This window comes from Takifugu rubripes, chromosome 11 (genome assembly GCF_901000725.2).
Source record: "Takifugu rubripes chromosome 11, fTakRub1.2, whole genome shotgun sequence".
Taxonomy (NCBI): domain Eukaryota; kingdom Metazoa; phylum Chordata; class Actinopteri; order Tetraodontiformes; family Tetraodontidae; genus Takifugu; species Takifugu rubripes.
Genome location: NC_042295.1, coordinates 6,237,243 through 6,253,431, shown reverse-complemented (window position 1 = coordinate 6,253,431; position 16,189 = coordinate 6,237,243). Strand labels below are relative to the sequence as shown.

Genomic DNA, 16,189 nt, shown 5'->3' with positions numbered 1-16,189 from the left:
AACAGACACAGACACGTTTGGAGTATTAACAGAAAGCATGTTCCAAGAAAAAGGAGCTCCATGCTGCACAAAACACAATTTATATACTAAGCATAAGACAACAATAAGGTAAGGTAAAGTACCGTATTTTCACAACTATAAGGCACACCTAAAAGCCTAGAATTTTCAAAAAAATCGACGGTGCGCCGTTCCAAAATCTGCTGTATGCCTTTGGTGGGTGCACTACGGTAAACGCTCCGTCCATCGATTAGGGGCACACCTATGCGTAAGGACCCCCTAAAATGGCATTGGTCAAGCGACATGCGTATGAGGCTTACTTTAAACTGCAGGCCATCGAATATGCGGCTGAAAATGGCAATCGAGCAGCTGCAAGACATTGTAATGTAAATAAGTCCATGGTCAGAAAGTGGAGAAAACAAGAAAGTGAAAGTGAGGAAGACGAAGCTGAGTTTCCGTGGGAACAAAGCAAAGTGGCCCAAGCTGGAAGACCGAGTGGAACAGTTGGTTGTGAAAAAGCGAACAACTGGAAGGGGCGTCTCTACTGTCAGCATTCGACAAAAGGCCAAAGCGATTGCTGAAGAAATGGACATTGAGCACTTCCAAGGAGGTCCGTCTTGGTGTTTTCACTTTATGAGGAGGCGGCATCTCTCCATACGCGCAAGGACAACTGTTGCGCAGCGGCTGCCCGCGGATTACCAGGAGAGGGTGGCCATCTTCCGCACCTACTGCCGCGACAAGATAACCGCGCCCAGCCACATCACCAACCTGGATGAGATCCCTCTGACTTTTGACATCCCTTTGACCCACACAGTGGAGAAAAATGGGACCAGCACGGTGGCGCACAACGGGGCACGAGAAGTCGTCGTTCACAGTGGTCCTCGGCTGCCATGGAAACGGACAGAAATTGCCACCAATGGTGATTTTCAAGAGAAAGACATTGCCGAAAGAAGAGTTTCCTGCCGGAGTTGTGGTCAAAGCAAATCAAAAGGGCTGGATGGACGAAGAAAAATTAAAGAGTGGCTGAGGGAAGTTTATGTTAGGAGGTCAGGTGGCTTTTGTCGCACTTCACCATCCCTGCTTCTATGTGATTCCATGCGTGTCCATCTCACAGACAGCATCAAACAACACAGTAAGCAGGTGAATTCAGAGCTCACCATCATCCTGGGAGGACTTACAAAGGAACTCCAACCGCATGACATTGGTGTGAACCGGGCTTTTAAAGTCAAGTTGCGTGCTGCGTGGGAGCGCTGGATGACAGAAGGTGAACACTCCTTCACAAAGACTATGAGGCAGCGGCGGTAAAGTTATGCCACCATATTGGATTGTAGACGCATGGGCTATGATACCGTCTTCATGTATTGTAAGAGCTTTCACGATCAACGCTGAAGCGGAACCGGTCGGTGAGTCTGATTCAGATGAAAAAGAGGAATTCGGGATGTTGGACATTGAAATAGCGCAGCTGTTTAATTCAGATACAGAAGATGAAAACTTTGATGGTTTTGTGGCGGAAGAATGAAGATTTTGTTCAATAAATGTGTCGAAACTCACTGTTTTACTTCCGTTGCCATTTTTTACTGTATGTTTTAGCATGCGCCTAATAATACGGTGCGCCTTATGTACAGTGGTATGAGAAAGTTTGGGCACCCTTGACAATTGGCATTATTTTTATTCACCAATCATTGGGTGTTTTAATTCACAACTTAATTTTGATATATCAAATAACTGATGAACACAATCATATTTCAGCAGTGAAGTGAGGTTTATTGGGTTAACAGAAAATGTGCAATATGCCTCAAAACGAAAAAAAGGCCAGTGCATAAATTTGGGCACCTAAATAGAAAAATCATATTAGTATTTAGTAGAGCCTCCTTTTGCAAAAATAACAGCCTGTATGAGTGTCTGGATCCTGGATGATGGTATTTTGGCCCATTCCACCTGGCAAAACCTCTGCAATTCAGTGATGTTTGAAGGATTCCGAGCATGGACAGCCTGCTTCAAGTCATCCCACAGATTCTCGATGATATTCAAATCTGGGGACTGGGATGGCCATTCCAAAACATTGTACTTGTTCCTCTGCATGAATGCTCGGGTAGATTTTGAGCAATGTTTGGGGTCATTGTCTTGTTCAAACACCCATCCCCGGTGCAACTTCAACTTTGTGACAGACTCTTGAACATTATTCTCAAGAATCTGCTGATATTGAGTGGAATTTTAACAAGATTCCCAGTACCAGCACTGGCCACACAGCCCCACAGCATGATGGAACCTCCACCAAATTTTACTGTGGGAGGCAGGTGTTTTTCTTCGAATTCTGTGTTCTTTTGCCGCCATGCATATCGCCTCTTGTTGTGACGAAACAATTCAATTTTTGTTTCATCAGTCCACAGTATCTTATTCCAAAACGATATTGGCTTGTCCAAATGTTCTTTCGCAGGCGATTCAGTTTGTGACGACTGTGAAGAAAGGGCTTCTTCCGCATCACTCTTTCGTACAGCCTTTCCTTGTGCAAATTGTGCTGTATCGTTGACCAATGCACAGCGATACCGTCTGCAGCAAGATATCCTTGGAGGTGGTCTATGGGTTGTTTTTAACCATTCTGACCATCCTTCATCTTTGCCTCTCTGCAATTTTTTCTTGGCCTACCACTTCTGGGCTTAACAAGAACTGTGCCCGTGGCCTCCCATTTCCTCACAATGTTCCTGACAGTGGAAACTGACAGCTGAAATCTTTTGGACAGCTTTTTGTAACCTTCCCCTAAACCATAATGCTGGATAATCTTGGTTTTGAGATAATCAGAAAGTTGTTTTGAGGCTCCCATGTTGCAGCTCTTCAGAGGAGAGTCAAACAGAATGAGAACTGGCATTTGGCCACCTTAAATATGTTTTGTCATTATTGAATGCACCAGTAAATTAAGTTCAAGGCTTAATGAGCTCACCAAACCAATTTTGTGTGTCCAATTATCTTGTGATGATTGGTTACAGGCCATCAAATCAACAAAATGACAAGGGTTCCCACATTTTTGCACAGCCTATTTTTTACATTTGATTTAATTTCATACAATTGCATACTATGAATACCGGTACTTAAAATCTGTGTTTGGAAATCAAGCTAACACTTGGCTCTTATGGGCAAATGAAGGACATGCCACCAAGAAAATTGTATGTGAAGTCAGAGTCCATTATTACACAACCTCAGAGGGGGTGCCCAAACTTTCTCATACCACTGAGAGACCTCGCCTTTTATTACAGTGTGCCTTATGGTCGTGAAAATACGGTAAAAGGATGAGTTCTACTACTTTATCTGGACACATGCGCTCAAAAACACATGCACTCAAAAATTCAAGAATCACCCATCCCAACTTCCAAAGAAATTGTTACCACTCTGCACACATCCCAGGACAAAAAAATTACAGTTTTATAGTCTTGAGTTTTTCAAAACTAATTAGCAAAACTACTAAGCAAAAGTTTTAATGGGGGGATTTGCTTCCTCCCCCAAGATATACAATGTCTTGGGGAGGAATGTAGAATGGAGTCACAAATGGGCCACAAGCATAAATACTGGTAGGGACCTCAAGGAAGCAATCATTTTATTTTCTGGGATAAATCCCCCCCAGCTTCTGAGAGCAATCCAAGTATATGAAGTTGGTATGTGTTACCTGTAGTGAGGTCATATCTCAGCAAGCTGAGGACCCATTCTGTGAGGACGCAGGGAGTGAAAAGGTAGTGTCTGTGGTCATCCACCGTAAACCTGGCCTTTGTCTGAGAGGGACAAGACACACACTTTGAATACAAAGGTCAAAATTACTAACAGTAAGTCAAATTAAGTATGTGGGTGGATTTAAAATAAGTCTCCAAAATTCAAAACATCATCCACAACATTTGTGGACCTGTTATAGTTTAACACTAGAAGGTGGAGAGACTTTCTCCATCATGACTGCAGTGCTCATGGAGTTGTTAACTTTGACAGGGTTAGGTCAAATAGTACGCCCAACCCAAAAAATCTGCTTGGATTTAGAAAAGGTTGGCAGATGCAAGCGCATCGCTTAAAGAAAGCAGACATGAGACACAAGAGGTTTCAGTTTGTTGAAATTGGCCATTAAATAAGCACCCTGCTAACTATTGCTGGAACCAGCATGTAGCGACTAGAACACTGTCAAGACTCTGTAGAATATTAGATTGCCTTGCAAGAGTGTGAACCTTGAATCCATCAGGTAAACTTATTAGTGAGTCTGAAAACAAACTGGACAGATCTTTGGTATATCTTTATTGATACAGAATGTGTTACAATCCAAAGATGGGTACATGGCTATAATTTCTGCAAAAGGTGGACATGAGAAATATTAAAGTTAAAATAGAGAAATCTATTATTTGCTGCCCTCAGATCTGCATATATTTTCAAATCTGCCTGCTGTTATTAATAATAGTTGTTAATAATTTTGGCCACAAATTGTATACTAATCAGAATTCATACCCAGATGAAGCGCAAGTAGAATGGACAGAAATCGGAGTATAAAAGAACACCTGCTGGAGTCCATACCTGCTCATAGAGCTCCACAAGAGAGCCAGCCAGTTGGTGTGTTTTCCCAGCACTGGCCCATACTGCCTGGCTGCCCAGGCTCTGCTGGAGAATTGGCTGAAGGTACACTGAGTAGATAGTCTGCAACTGCTCCCTGTCTGGATAGCTGCAACCAGAAGCAGAGAATGGAGGAAACATAATTAGTTCAAGTTAGACCAAGGTCGTTTGTTTTCTCAATTGTAATTTATTCTGCAAGTTACACATAACTTGAAAAACGTACTCTATCGTGCAGATCCGAACTATAGATGAAAATCGGGGAGTGAGTGGATGGCTCCCTAAAGCACACCCAGTTGACATGGAGGCCACCACCTGAATGTTCTCCAGACTCACCCATTCTAGACTTTCATTATAGAATCCATTATATGTTAAAACCTGGAGTAAAGAGGGAGACAAAAAGGACAGACATCTTTGGAAAAGAGATAGGAGAAAACTTTTACCATGATAAAAAAAAAAACCGGAACTGGAAATCTCTCCTCATTTTAGCTCATCTTTAATGTTCCTATTCATCAGCATCTTTTCTTTTCAATGTATAATTAGCATTTGTACTACCTGTTGCAGGAATGCAATCAGGTTGCATGTCCCCCACTTGTCAGGTTTGGGCAAGCTTATGTCTTTCAGGTAGAGAACCAGGTTCTCACAGTCTTTGGGTCTGAAGACTCGACCTGTGTTAGAACTGAGCAGCAAGCAGGTTTGGCTGAGCTTCTGCAGGACATGTCGAGAAGAAGTCTGGGCACTGCAGTGAATCATAGCAACTTGTGTGGAACGGAGCTGAGACAGGGCATGGCGGAGGAGCATGCTGAACAGAAAACAAGAAAGAAAACAGTCCGAAAATACTTCTTGTTCTTTCTGCTTCTTGATATCATAGATCTCATATCAGCTTAAAAAACAATTGGACCAGGACAAACATTAAGGCATAGAAAAAGCATTTAACAGAGAAAATGAATAAGGAATTAATCAGCTAATGAACCCCACTGTTTCAATGACATAAAGACCTTGAAAATGAAATTAGAAGAGGCAAAGGAAAAGAAACTCATTGAGACTTGAACAGTAACGACAAAGCCAAGTTATTCTTGTTTTTAAACCGCACATGAGCGAAAATACAATGAAGCCAGAGGCAGTAGTTCTACACGCACAGGAGCCTGAGCACCTACACAACACCTTTGATAGGCTAGAAATACAACTTAGTTGAGCATGTTTGTATGGAATCCTGTACTGTAATGATGTACTGAAATTAGGAAAATGTAAAGTGTATAAATTTCAAATCAATTCTTTTCCATGAGGTTACATAAGTTGTAGATGATATATACTGTGTTTTGACATTTTTGGAAGCACTTGCAACTGAGTAATAACGTGATGTTGATGTGTGTCCGTTTATGTCTCAAAATGAGGATAATTACCCTTTTCCACAACCCTCTGGCCCCACGATCATGAAGGGTTGTCGGTGCTGAGCAGTGAGCCATGGAGAGAAGCCGTGTAGCGCCCTCTGCATGGCTGGGGTCTCAATAACAGCCAGCGTGTTTGTATGACCCAGCTGTTCCGGTACCTGTTCCTTGGGATGCTGGAATGTATATGCTGCTAGATGGCCACAATCAAAGTCATAGTAGGTATCCAGCGGCTTGTTGGCATTAGGTGGACTTTCCCTGGCCCAACTCAACAACTACATAATTACAAGTCAGAAAAAGCACTTTTTGAAAACACTGTTAATATCCTCGAGTAGTGTCAACTAGTGCACCAGGTGCACATCTTTAAATATAATTTGATTACTGACTTATTAAGGCATAAAACATGAACCACTAAAACATGAACACAGTGACTGCATGGCTAAACCAAACAAATAGGAATCTTACCTCTTTGGCAAACTCCTGCCGTGTTTTAAAATTGATGTTTCCTCCAAGACCTCTAAGAAGACCAATGATGAACTGCCCTCTTTCTGTTACACCACTGAGATGTGACAGGCCATTGAATATTGTCCCCACCACAGTGGTCTCCACCACAAAATCATTCTAACAAAACAAGGCAAAGCTGAACTCTATTTAAATGTATGTGCTTCTGCTTGATGTTAAAAAAAATCAACATCATGTGCAAACATTCATCTGCCAATATACAGCAGATTCTACATTTCACATTCAACACAAATAAAGATCCATTTTTGAGACAAAGACAAGTAAAATAGGTACCTGTTTGAAAATCCAGTCAAGGGCTTGTTGGAAATAGTCTCCAAGCCAATTGTTGAGGTTTTCTCGGTATTGCTCTGGCTGACCCTTCACCCACGTATTTAACAAGGCATTGACATCAGTGTCCTGATCACTGAAAAGAAAGAAGGGTTTTACTATATGGTCAGATCAGGAAAACTGAATTTGCTACTAAACTAACTGACCTGACAAAGATCATGCCCATGCGAGATATGGTGGCTGGTGAGGCACAGCTAAGGTCATGTGACTCAAAAATGAAGTTAACATTGGGTCCAAACTGAATGCGTTCTCCACTAGGCAACGTTAGTAGCCGATTATCATCAAGGACAGAGTTCAGGCTCTCAATCCACTCGGGGTCGATGTCACCATCACAAATGATCCAAGAGCTCACCTCTAGAAAAGAATTATATACTTCAAAGTTAAGGAACTTGTACAACACATTAGTGTTTTGATGATATTGTCCAATCTATATCAAGATGATATTATACTGCTAGATGGTTTGTTTGTTTTACTTATATTAAACTGTATTAAGAGGTGTGACCTTGTGGTTCTCTGACCACATTCCTGGCGCTATTTGTGAGGACACCATCCGTCCATTCTCTGGTGTCCATGTCTATCTGTCCCAGTAGCTGCTGTCTTGGCATGGCCTTGGGATTCATTATATATTGCCTGACCTGGGAAAAAAAAACAGGCAAGGCATTTTCACATCACACTGTCAAAATGCTCTTTTCTTTCCCCAATAATTTGTACCTATAATCTTTTGGACTCAAATGTAACTATACGTAGTTTTTACATAAAACTGTCTCCATTATAGAAGATGCAGTGGAAGGAGAGCGCTGTACCATACTCACCACTCTGTCTGTCTTGATTAGAGCAGCTCTAAGCATCCTCCAGAGTGTAGACTTGCCTGCTCCACTTGGCCCTACAATGACTACACCCATGCGCTGCCTCAGCTGTTCATGCAGCTCCAAGGCCTTCTTCAGCTACAAATGATGGGGAAGAAAAAAGGTTTTCCACTCAGAGAAACCACTTCTTTCTGCATTGATGTGGACAACTCTAAATTTTAAACAATGGCTAACTAATATTTCCTAACACGATATTCATACCTCTAGTTAATGAACAGATTATTTCATAAAAACAAACCTGGCTTGGTGTAAGCTCAAGCTGTGCCTCCTTGTACACTTCTTCCAGTGCATGCACAAGTCTCTGGTCCACCAAATTGGTCAAATGAACTCCCGAGAACACATCTTTGACCAGAGCATCAAACCGAGAGGTATCGGCAAATGTCAGCTTGGACATAGTGTTTAGTCTCAATGCCTGAACCACCAGGTCTCTCTCCTGAACTGAATAGAGACGACAATCATTTATTCCCCATGCACATCATAGAAACACATCACATAGAATGTAAATTTTAACAAGAATATAATTAAATATGGAAAAGTAATTGAAACAGCTGCAAAACAATCTGCACAACCTATGGGCAAAGCAAGCCAAACAATCCAATATGAAAAAACGCTCCGCAAAACTGTGGAACAGGCTTTAGTTATTGCTTATTACTGCCCGCATTGGCAAAACCTCAATTACAATCAGATAAGCATAAAAGCTGTTCAATACATTTGTTTTCTTGGTCACATATGCTAGCCTTTCATGCACGAAATAAACATGATGTAACAGGAAGAAAGCAGTTGAGGACTAGAGAAGAACCTAAACGGATGACAGGAAATTAATGTGTTTGATGCATTTGCATAGCACAAAAGTACACAATGCTACATTTGTGCAAATCGGAGCAACTGGGAATAAAATGGATGACAACACAAAGTCGTGAAAATGGGGAGATAGTGAAGAGTCATTTAAGAGACAATAGGACAGCAAAGTCCCATTCCAGGAGAAAAAAATATTATGGATAAAGTGGATGATTTTAATTCAAGAAATGACTTTATTATCCTCTGTGACATATACCTGATGCAATTCAACTCTCACATTTAAAGTCCACTTGCAGAGTGTATAGGACTTTTCACAAGTGTGTGTAGCTATAAACAAACATCTCTCAAACCATGAAAGATCTTTAGAATATGGTTTAATGATGATTGATTTTTAATATAGTTGTACTGATTTGAAATTCCTAGATGTATATTACAATTTGACATTTCATCACACTATTATGGCTGTCAACACCTGTAAGTCTGCCTCCGTGAGGAGCTCCGACCAAACATCTAAAACTAGCAACAGTTGGGCAATTCATTCATCTGAAGCCGTGGTCCTGCAGGCTGGATAACTGAGAGTGGGTTCCAACTCCATGTGTTTGAAGAGGGAATGGGAAAACATCCCTGAATGAGCACATAGATCATTGAAATCCGTCTGCAGATTGATGGCAGCTGCCAAGATTGTTGGAGTGAATAAGGACTGAGCTTCAGTAATCATCTTTATGAAGATAGCTGCCAATATTTTTTTACAACTGATCCATTACTCTATAAATCCTGTTACGCTGTAATGGTTTAAAGACGCAATATAAGTTGTAAAGGTCTTTTTCTTAGGTTGAGAAGAACACACAAGTGAGGATAAACCAAATTTTACTGTCTGCCCAGAAATATTGGAGTCAATACTGGAATCTAAAAGTCAGGGGGGAGCTTACCTTTGTTCTTCTCCCGACTGTGCTTCTCTTGCTGTAGGAGTTTGCCACAGGCATTCAGCACTGTTTTCAGTGCACGCAAACCCCAGTCATAGTGCTGCTGGGGCGTCAACAGCTCCCTGAGCACAAAAGGAACTTACCGGTAGCATTTTTAATCATCGATACAATCTAGTCAGTGTGGGACCAGATAGAATGTGAAGATTACAACAGACTTTTGTGGAACTTTACAAAAAATGAAATCATCAGAAACTAACCATCCAAAGTGTAGATCAGGAAAAACATCAATCGTGAGGTGTATTACTGTAAATCTACCTGGCAAGGTTAAAGATTGCAACTAGTTTGTGCCCCAGCACATCTCCATTTTTGAAGCCTTCTGAATAGAGGATGACCTCAGCTATGAGCTCATTGTCTGGCCTACTCATGGCCACTGGTCTGAAGAGCTGTTTTAGATTGTCCGGGAGCTTCTGTCGACCACCATAGCCTTTACCTGCTGGGTTCAGTGTGATGAACACCCCAGAATTAAGGTCCAATTCAACCTGGAAGATAAAGAAGCAGAAAACATCATGACAGTTATGTCATGATTGAGTCTGATTTAACAGAAAATCAAAACTATACATAAATATACACGGAACTACTACATCGAAGAACTGAGAGCTTTACATAAAAACAAGAGATAAAGTTCAGAAATTGATTTTTAGCATCAGCACTATGAAACATCTTTGTCTGCATCGGTTCTCATCTTACTGACCTCCTTTCCCAGCAAATCACAAGTCGTTTTGTGATGTTTAAGGGAATCTTGAATGGCCTGAATCTGCATGGAGACAGCCGATAGAACCGATTCCTCCAAACGGTTAAACTCATCAAAGCAACCCCATGCTCCACACTTCAACAAACCCACAAAGATTCTTCCCATGGATTTCACGTCAATACCCTACAATAAAGCACAATAGGTTTGGCATCGTTTTTTTTCATTTGCTGTAGCTCTCCGTTAAGATTCTGTATCAGAATTACATATTAAAAATCTCCCTCATAATTGCTGCATAGCTTCTATGGTTATGTAGCTAAAATTGAGGTTGATTAAAAATCAATATTAATTTTGTGTGCTGGGTGTGACATCTGTCCTAGAAAAGGAGCTTACCTCATCACAATTAAAAACCAGAACTTGTCGTCCAAACAATGCCCCCAGTGCTTTGACGGACTCGGTTTTGCCTGTGCCAGCAGGCCCATAAGGATTCCCCCCAAGACCCATCTTCATGGCCTGGGTCAGAGTTAGGTAGCATTTATCAGTCAGTGGTGTATGCACCAATTTAGCTGCATTCCCCTGAGAAACAGATAAGATGAACAGGTAAGATGAACATGCAGAAGAGTAAATACTGGAGGTGGCCAAAGGACCCGCACACCTCTGTCTCATAAAAGAGGAGTAAACAAAGACTGAAGAGTAAAAATGAATTAAACAGCTGAACAAGAAGTCATGCCATAAAGCCTTAAAGTGAAAGAGGGAAGGTCACTCGCATCTTTTAAATGCACTTTATCAGGTTCAGATTGGTGTGGCTTTGGTCAGGTAACAGAAACCAAATCATTTTCTAATTATTACGGTACTTGTTTTTTCCCCCCTTGATAGTCTCCTCGAGAAAGGTATGGTACACGTAAACCCACCTGGTATTCATAAGTGTAGCTGAAATGTGCATCCACCATATGAATGACACAGCATCTGTCTGTATCCATGTAGAAGCGAAGCTGCTTCCTCCAGGCCCAGGAATCAGGGCTGGTGACCCCAGCTTGTTTTAGCTGCTTTACCACACTAATGTTGTGAATCACATCCAGGATCAAGGCCTTCAGCTTTAGCTGCAGTACGGTGGACTCTGTGCATAAAGACATACCCCTCACTCATAAGTAGGAAGCTGACGGTTACACCCAGACAAGTTAGACATGAATGCTTTTTAGGTAGCGGTGAACAAACTCCTTATTTATTAATGAGAATGTCTCAATGATGAATTAGCGAACATTGTACTGCACAGTGTATCATTTTTGTTTTTTTGAACCATGATGATGTAACATTTATTTGCTCAGATAGTTAACAATACACTCTGAACCAGTGGAAATTATAATTCCAATTATATTATATACAGACAATTAATATGCAATTGTGTGTTTTTCTTAAAATGAAACATGATTGTGATTGTATCTCAGTGTATATTCACGTCATAAAAACCATGTGGTTGTAATGCACAGTATTAAAGCTTTCTATGTAATTGGACATAATGGAGATTCGTCCGAAGTTGTAATTAAAGCAGCTTGAAAATAGTAGCGTAAGATAACAACCAAATTGCTTTCAGATGCAGATATCTACACCAAAGGAGCTTTAAAAAGTAATAAATAGGGAATGTACAGATGTAACTTTATGTTATCAAGTTCCCTTGTAGGAGCATCTAGTTTTAAAAATTCAGAAAGTGCAAGAAATGAATAGCTGATTCACTACGAGCCCACCTGACAACCAGAGCACAGCAACAGCATAGCTAAAGTACATTTAGAATACATTTAGAATACATGGAATTGAAATCCTGAACTCATCTCTTCTACTTGGAATTCACACCTTGTGAAATATTGATTTTTATTCTATTTAAAATAATATTTTTGTTGGCTTTGAGTTTTTATTTGGTGCAGCACTTTGTTTGACCTGTTTTAAATGCTCTATAAAAATGAACTTGGACTGGATACATATGTAGTCTGAAGTGAATGAAATGCTAACATATCAGATACTATAAAAAGCAAGTTAATGCATATAACTCTCCCAAATTACTCTGTGATTTGCATGTTTGACAAGAATACACACCTTTGTTGGCCTGATCAACACTGCTGGTGTCCACCGTGGTGTAATGTTCTAACTTAGCAGTGAGGTTCAGCTCAAGCTGCAGCAAATTTTGTTGCTTTAATGCGCTTTCCACATCTTCAGTAAACTGGATTTGCTCAGCCAAACAAAGAATCTGCATCACAACATCACAACAATCAGCAACGAGGGGTGGGATGTATAGTATGAACTATGAAATCTATTAAAGATGCAGGTTGTAAGATTTCACAGCATCCTGCAGTGAAAAGAAAGGTATTTCAGAAGTTAATCTCTTTCCTTTTCAACTGGCTCTGACAGGGTCCAGTGATTACGGTAACCGCAAATTTTAGAATGTATTTTAAATAAGCTAAAATATTAACAAAAGTGATTTTATCTGGTCTACTCTTCCCTTTCAGGGAAATACAGTGTAATAAAGTTACGCAACATAAAAAGTGTCCATTCCTATTTTATTTAATTTCTAGCAATATATCAGAAAACATCTCAAAGAAAAATTATTGTAATTATCGGATAACATATCTGGTGTAAGAGAGGTGTGACTTGTGTGTGGACCTGCAAAGGGTAACTTGAGGGATCAACTTCCCCTTTTTTCCCTGCTGATACACACTCATACAACAGTTGTTTCAGAGTGTCCTTCATTTGTGCTGACAACTGACTCAGCCATTCCTAGGAAAGAAGACAACACGTTAAAGGGGAATGGGGAATTAAATGCGCATAGATGATTTTTACTACACAATGCCAGGTTTAAAACCATGGAAAAATGTCCAAGTGTCTAAAATGAACTGCCGAGAAAGATTCTGTATAAAGCTAATTCCTGAAAAAGAGGAGCTTTACCTCCACAAGGCTGGAGATCTGTACTGACTGCTTGAGTGGGACAATCTCTCCCTCCAAAGAACACATTGCTAGAATGTGTTGACACTGCTCATCAAACACAACACTGTGGATGCCTGCACAGATAACAAACACAGATTATCTTCACTGTCAAAAGGAATCTGTCTTATCCAAAAAACAGAGGATCATGCAAATGTAAAACAGACCTCCAAAAAGCTTCTTGAGGTGCAACTGGATGACATGTGGGTTTGTTGCCTGACCAAGAATCTCTAACAGGTCATCATCTCCTATGAAATAGAATCGTGGGAAGGCAGAGCGCTTCTCCTGCAGCACATGCACAAAGATGCGATGTTTACATCAGATATACAGTATATCTCTAATGCCAGCACAAATACACGTGTATACCTCCAGGAACTCATTGAGACACTTTTGGCAGCGCTGCAGTTGGTCCAGTATATTGACCAGTGCAATTCTGATGCCAGCCCTGGTACTAAGAGAGAGGACTCTGTTGTCTCTCTGAATATCTGATATAATGGACCTAAGACACACAAAAATATCCTTTATAAAATACCGCCCTAGTAAAACAGATATGGAAGACAATTAATATAGAAAAGATGTGACGTATAGAAACAATGAAGAAAAGCTTTGGGTGCGATGTAAAATGGAAATCAACACAGCACCTAAAATCTTCATCCACCCGTTTGAAGCGGGCCTCCTCCCGAGGTAAAGCCCCTCGTCCAAAAATGGGTTCAAGATAAACCCAACGTCTCTGGATGGAATTCAGATTCAGCAGGTACTCATCTAAGTCTGACAGACGAACCTCCCACAGTCTGACCTGTGTGAAGACGGTGTTGCTTTATTGACCTTTTTAAAAGCAAACTGCACGAAATCAATAAAGCTCAAGAATGACTGATACCAAAAGAAGACGACACAATCCATTTTGTAAGTAAATACTGATGGAGAGTTCTTACTTTTCCTCAAAGAAGTATTTAAAATACAGACCCATGAGTCCACTTTCATACTTTTCAATAGTGGAGTTTCAGGAAGTAAAGTAGGATTTTCTTTGCCTATTCTAGAGACTTGGCTTGCACCAAGTTTCCAGTTTTCCATTGGTGATGAGCATTCATGCTCAGTCTCTCAACATTTTGATGATTCCGTGAACTTGAGATATTTTTAAATCTGTTAAGTCTGGCCTGTGAATCACTTCCAACAGTTAATCTCGACTCTTTCTTTCTCAGTGAGTTCCCTGCTGTAGACTGAAATTCTCCAAGAGGTCAAAAATCAATCAAGTATAACTGAAAGAACTAAAAAAAAAAAAAAACAGTTTTGGAATGCAAGTGAATAACTGTAATTTGGCATATCAACTACAGTATACATAAACATATATTTTTGGATGTGTGTGAATACATGCATGGGTTTAGCAAATACAATATTCAGTTTGATTTACATTTCGAAACAATGTCACTTTTTTGATACAGTGTTCACGTAGAGAACCAAGCATTTGGCCTGACCTTGTCTCTGAAGGTGTGGTAGTAGGGAGAATCTTTGAGAGATTGCAGCAGACATCGATTATCTCCCACCTAAATGAGTAAAGACAATTAGCTCTGAAATACAAACCTCAGAGAGAACATGGGGCATGCCTCGATATATGGGTGGCTGCTCACTTAACTTTAAATTTACTATGCTCACCCTTGCTGTTTCCAGTCATGCCTGCCTGGTAGTACGTAGGGGGCTGGATCTATAATAAGCCTGCTCATTGGTGAACTTTTGCCTTGGCCATAAGATGCCGTCATCAAGGAGAATTATTTGTCTCTGATTTCAATCCCTCCACAATGGCCATCTAAGCTGTGTAATACAGTTCTTTTGTGGTCAGCTATGGCTTGTCATAGCACTAAGAGCCCATTTGTAGGTGTAACTGCAGAGATTTGGCCCTCACCTGTGCACCCAGGTTATAATAAGAACCGTTCACATATGACAGGTTAGGCTTTTGGGGCTTCACCCACATGGTTATTCTATAACTCTTTTGTCTTTTCAGACTTTTATTTCCTTTGATGCTGATTCAGTCTACAAGGCTTACAGGACTTTGTCCGAACTAAGCACGTCAGTGGGCCCACTTACATGACTGTCAACATCAGATAACTGGGAGTACCGGTAATCAGATACATAATTATTATAATCTGATCTGAGGACCTTCTCTGCTGGAGAACATACTTAAGAGTATCAAGATTATTGACATCAGATAGGAGGAGTATGTTTGAGTGAGTGACGACACTGTGCCAGTAATATTTAAGGTGAAAGGATCTAGTACAGATGAGACAGTTTATAACAGCCTCTCTTTGTCTACCTGGTTAACTATGTCTCTCCAGTCCTTGATGAGCAGGAGTCTGCACTTGTTGCTGTCTGTGTACTCAGTCAGGTTGAAGGTCGCTGCAGCTCCCCACAGTTCCAATTCTCTCAGGGCCTCTCTGATTGTCACTTCCTCCTGAGCACGAGTGTTCAAATCCTAAAAGCAAGCACATGTACAATGATGAATAATGAAATAGTTTGGTTTCAGTCAGCACTTTATAATATATAAAATGCTATGTTACAGCATAGTATAAACCTGGTTACCTTTAGGTAGGCAGGAACTTTTGTAATAATTAACAATGGTAAAACACATCATTAACTGGGCTTACTGGCTGAACTATATCATTGCACCATTTTAAACTACCGGTATGTGGAAAAAATGGAAAGAAAACTGTAAAACACAAGAACTCATTTATATTTTAAAGATGAAAATATATAGATTGTGCTTGGCTGGATTCCAACATATCAACATCAAGCAAGAAACCTGCAAGTTCGGTCAGTCCAAAAGGTCAATGATGTCTCATTTGGTCAAATCTATGAAAATATTTGCATTTTGTTCAAACAAAACTTCTTAGATTTCTTCAACCTTGCATTTCTATTATTCAAGTGTGCAGACGAAAACGCGGGCTTTTAAACTCAATCTTGGGTGCTGCTACCACTGGAAGATGACAATTTATCCTGAACTATCCCAGCATCAACTGAGCCAATCCAGGCTACACTTCCAACTTCTTCCCAGGTGGAAAGAGGTGTGGAATAATACCAGGCAATGAT

General features: G+C 40.5%; 1 protein-coding gene across 7 annotated transcripts in view; it reads right to left on the bottom strand.

Moving 5' to 3' along the window:
* The window catches only part of dync2h1 (dynein cytoplasmic 2 heavy chain 1), an 86,646-nt gene that overhangs the window by 60,987 nt on the left and 9,470 nt on the right, over window positions 1-16,189 (bottom strand). For all 7 annotated transcript variants that reach the window (XM_029843321.1, XM_029843318.1, XM_029843320.1 and 4 more), the window contains 24 exons: window positions 15,417-15,575; window positions 14,584-14,652; window positions 13,753-13,907; window positions 13,478-13,610; window positions 13,279-13,396; window positions 13,076-13,188; window positions 12,794-12,907; window positions 12,230-12,380; window positions 11,053-11,258; window positions 10,535-10,717; window positions 10,145-10,327; window positions 9,709-9,932; window positions 9,400-9,515; window positions 7,911-8,110; window positions 7,619-7,750; window positions 7,309-7,441; window positions 6,953-7,160; window positions 6,753-6,882; window positions 6,423-6,578; window positions 5,973-6,232; window positions 5,125-5,371; window positions 4,796-4,947; window positions 4,537-4,681; window positions 3,656-3,758 (listed from right to left, as the gene is read on the bottom strand). In XM_029843321.1, coding sequence (XP_029699181.1) covers window positions 3,656-3,758; window positions 4,537-4,681; window positions 4,796-4,947; window positions 5,125-5,371; window positions 5,973-6,232; window positions 6,423-6,578; window positions 6,753-6,882; window positions 6,953-7,160; window positions 7,309-7,441; window positions 7,619-7,750; window positions 7,911-8,110; window positions 9,400-9,515; window positions 9,709-9,932; window positions 10,145-10,327; window positions 10,535-10,717; window positions 11,053-11,258; window positions 12,230-12,380; window positions 12,794-12,907; window positions 13,076-13,188; window positions 13,279-13,396; window positions 13,478-13,610; window positions 13,753-13,907; window positions 14,584-14,652; window positions 15,417-15,575 — 3,790 coding nt within the window. The remainder of the gene's footprint in view (window positions 1-3,655; window positions 3,759-4,536; window positions 4,682-4,795; window positions 4,948-5,124; window positions 5,372-5,972; window positions 6,233-6,422; window positions 6,579-6,752; window positions 6,883-6,952; window positions 7,161-7,308; window positions 7,442-7,618; window positions 7,751-7,910; window positions 8,111-9,399; window positions 9,516-9,708; window positions 9,933-10,144; window positions 10,328-10,534; window positions 10,718-11,052; window positions 11,259-12,229; window positions 12,381-12,793; window positions 12,908-13,075; window positions 13,189-13,278; window positions 13,397-13,477; window positions 13,611-13,752; window positions 13,908-14,583; window positions 14,653-15,416; window positions 15,576-16,189) is intronic.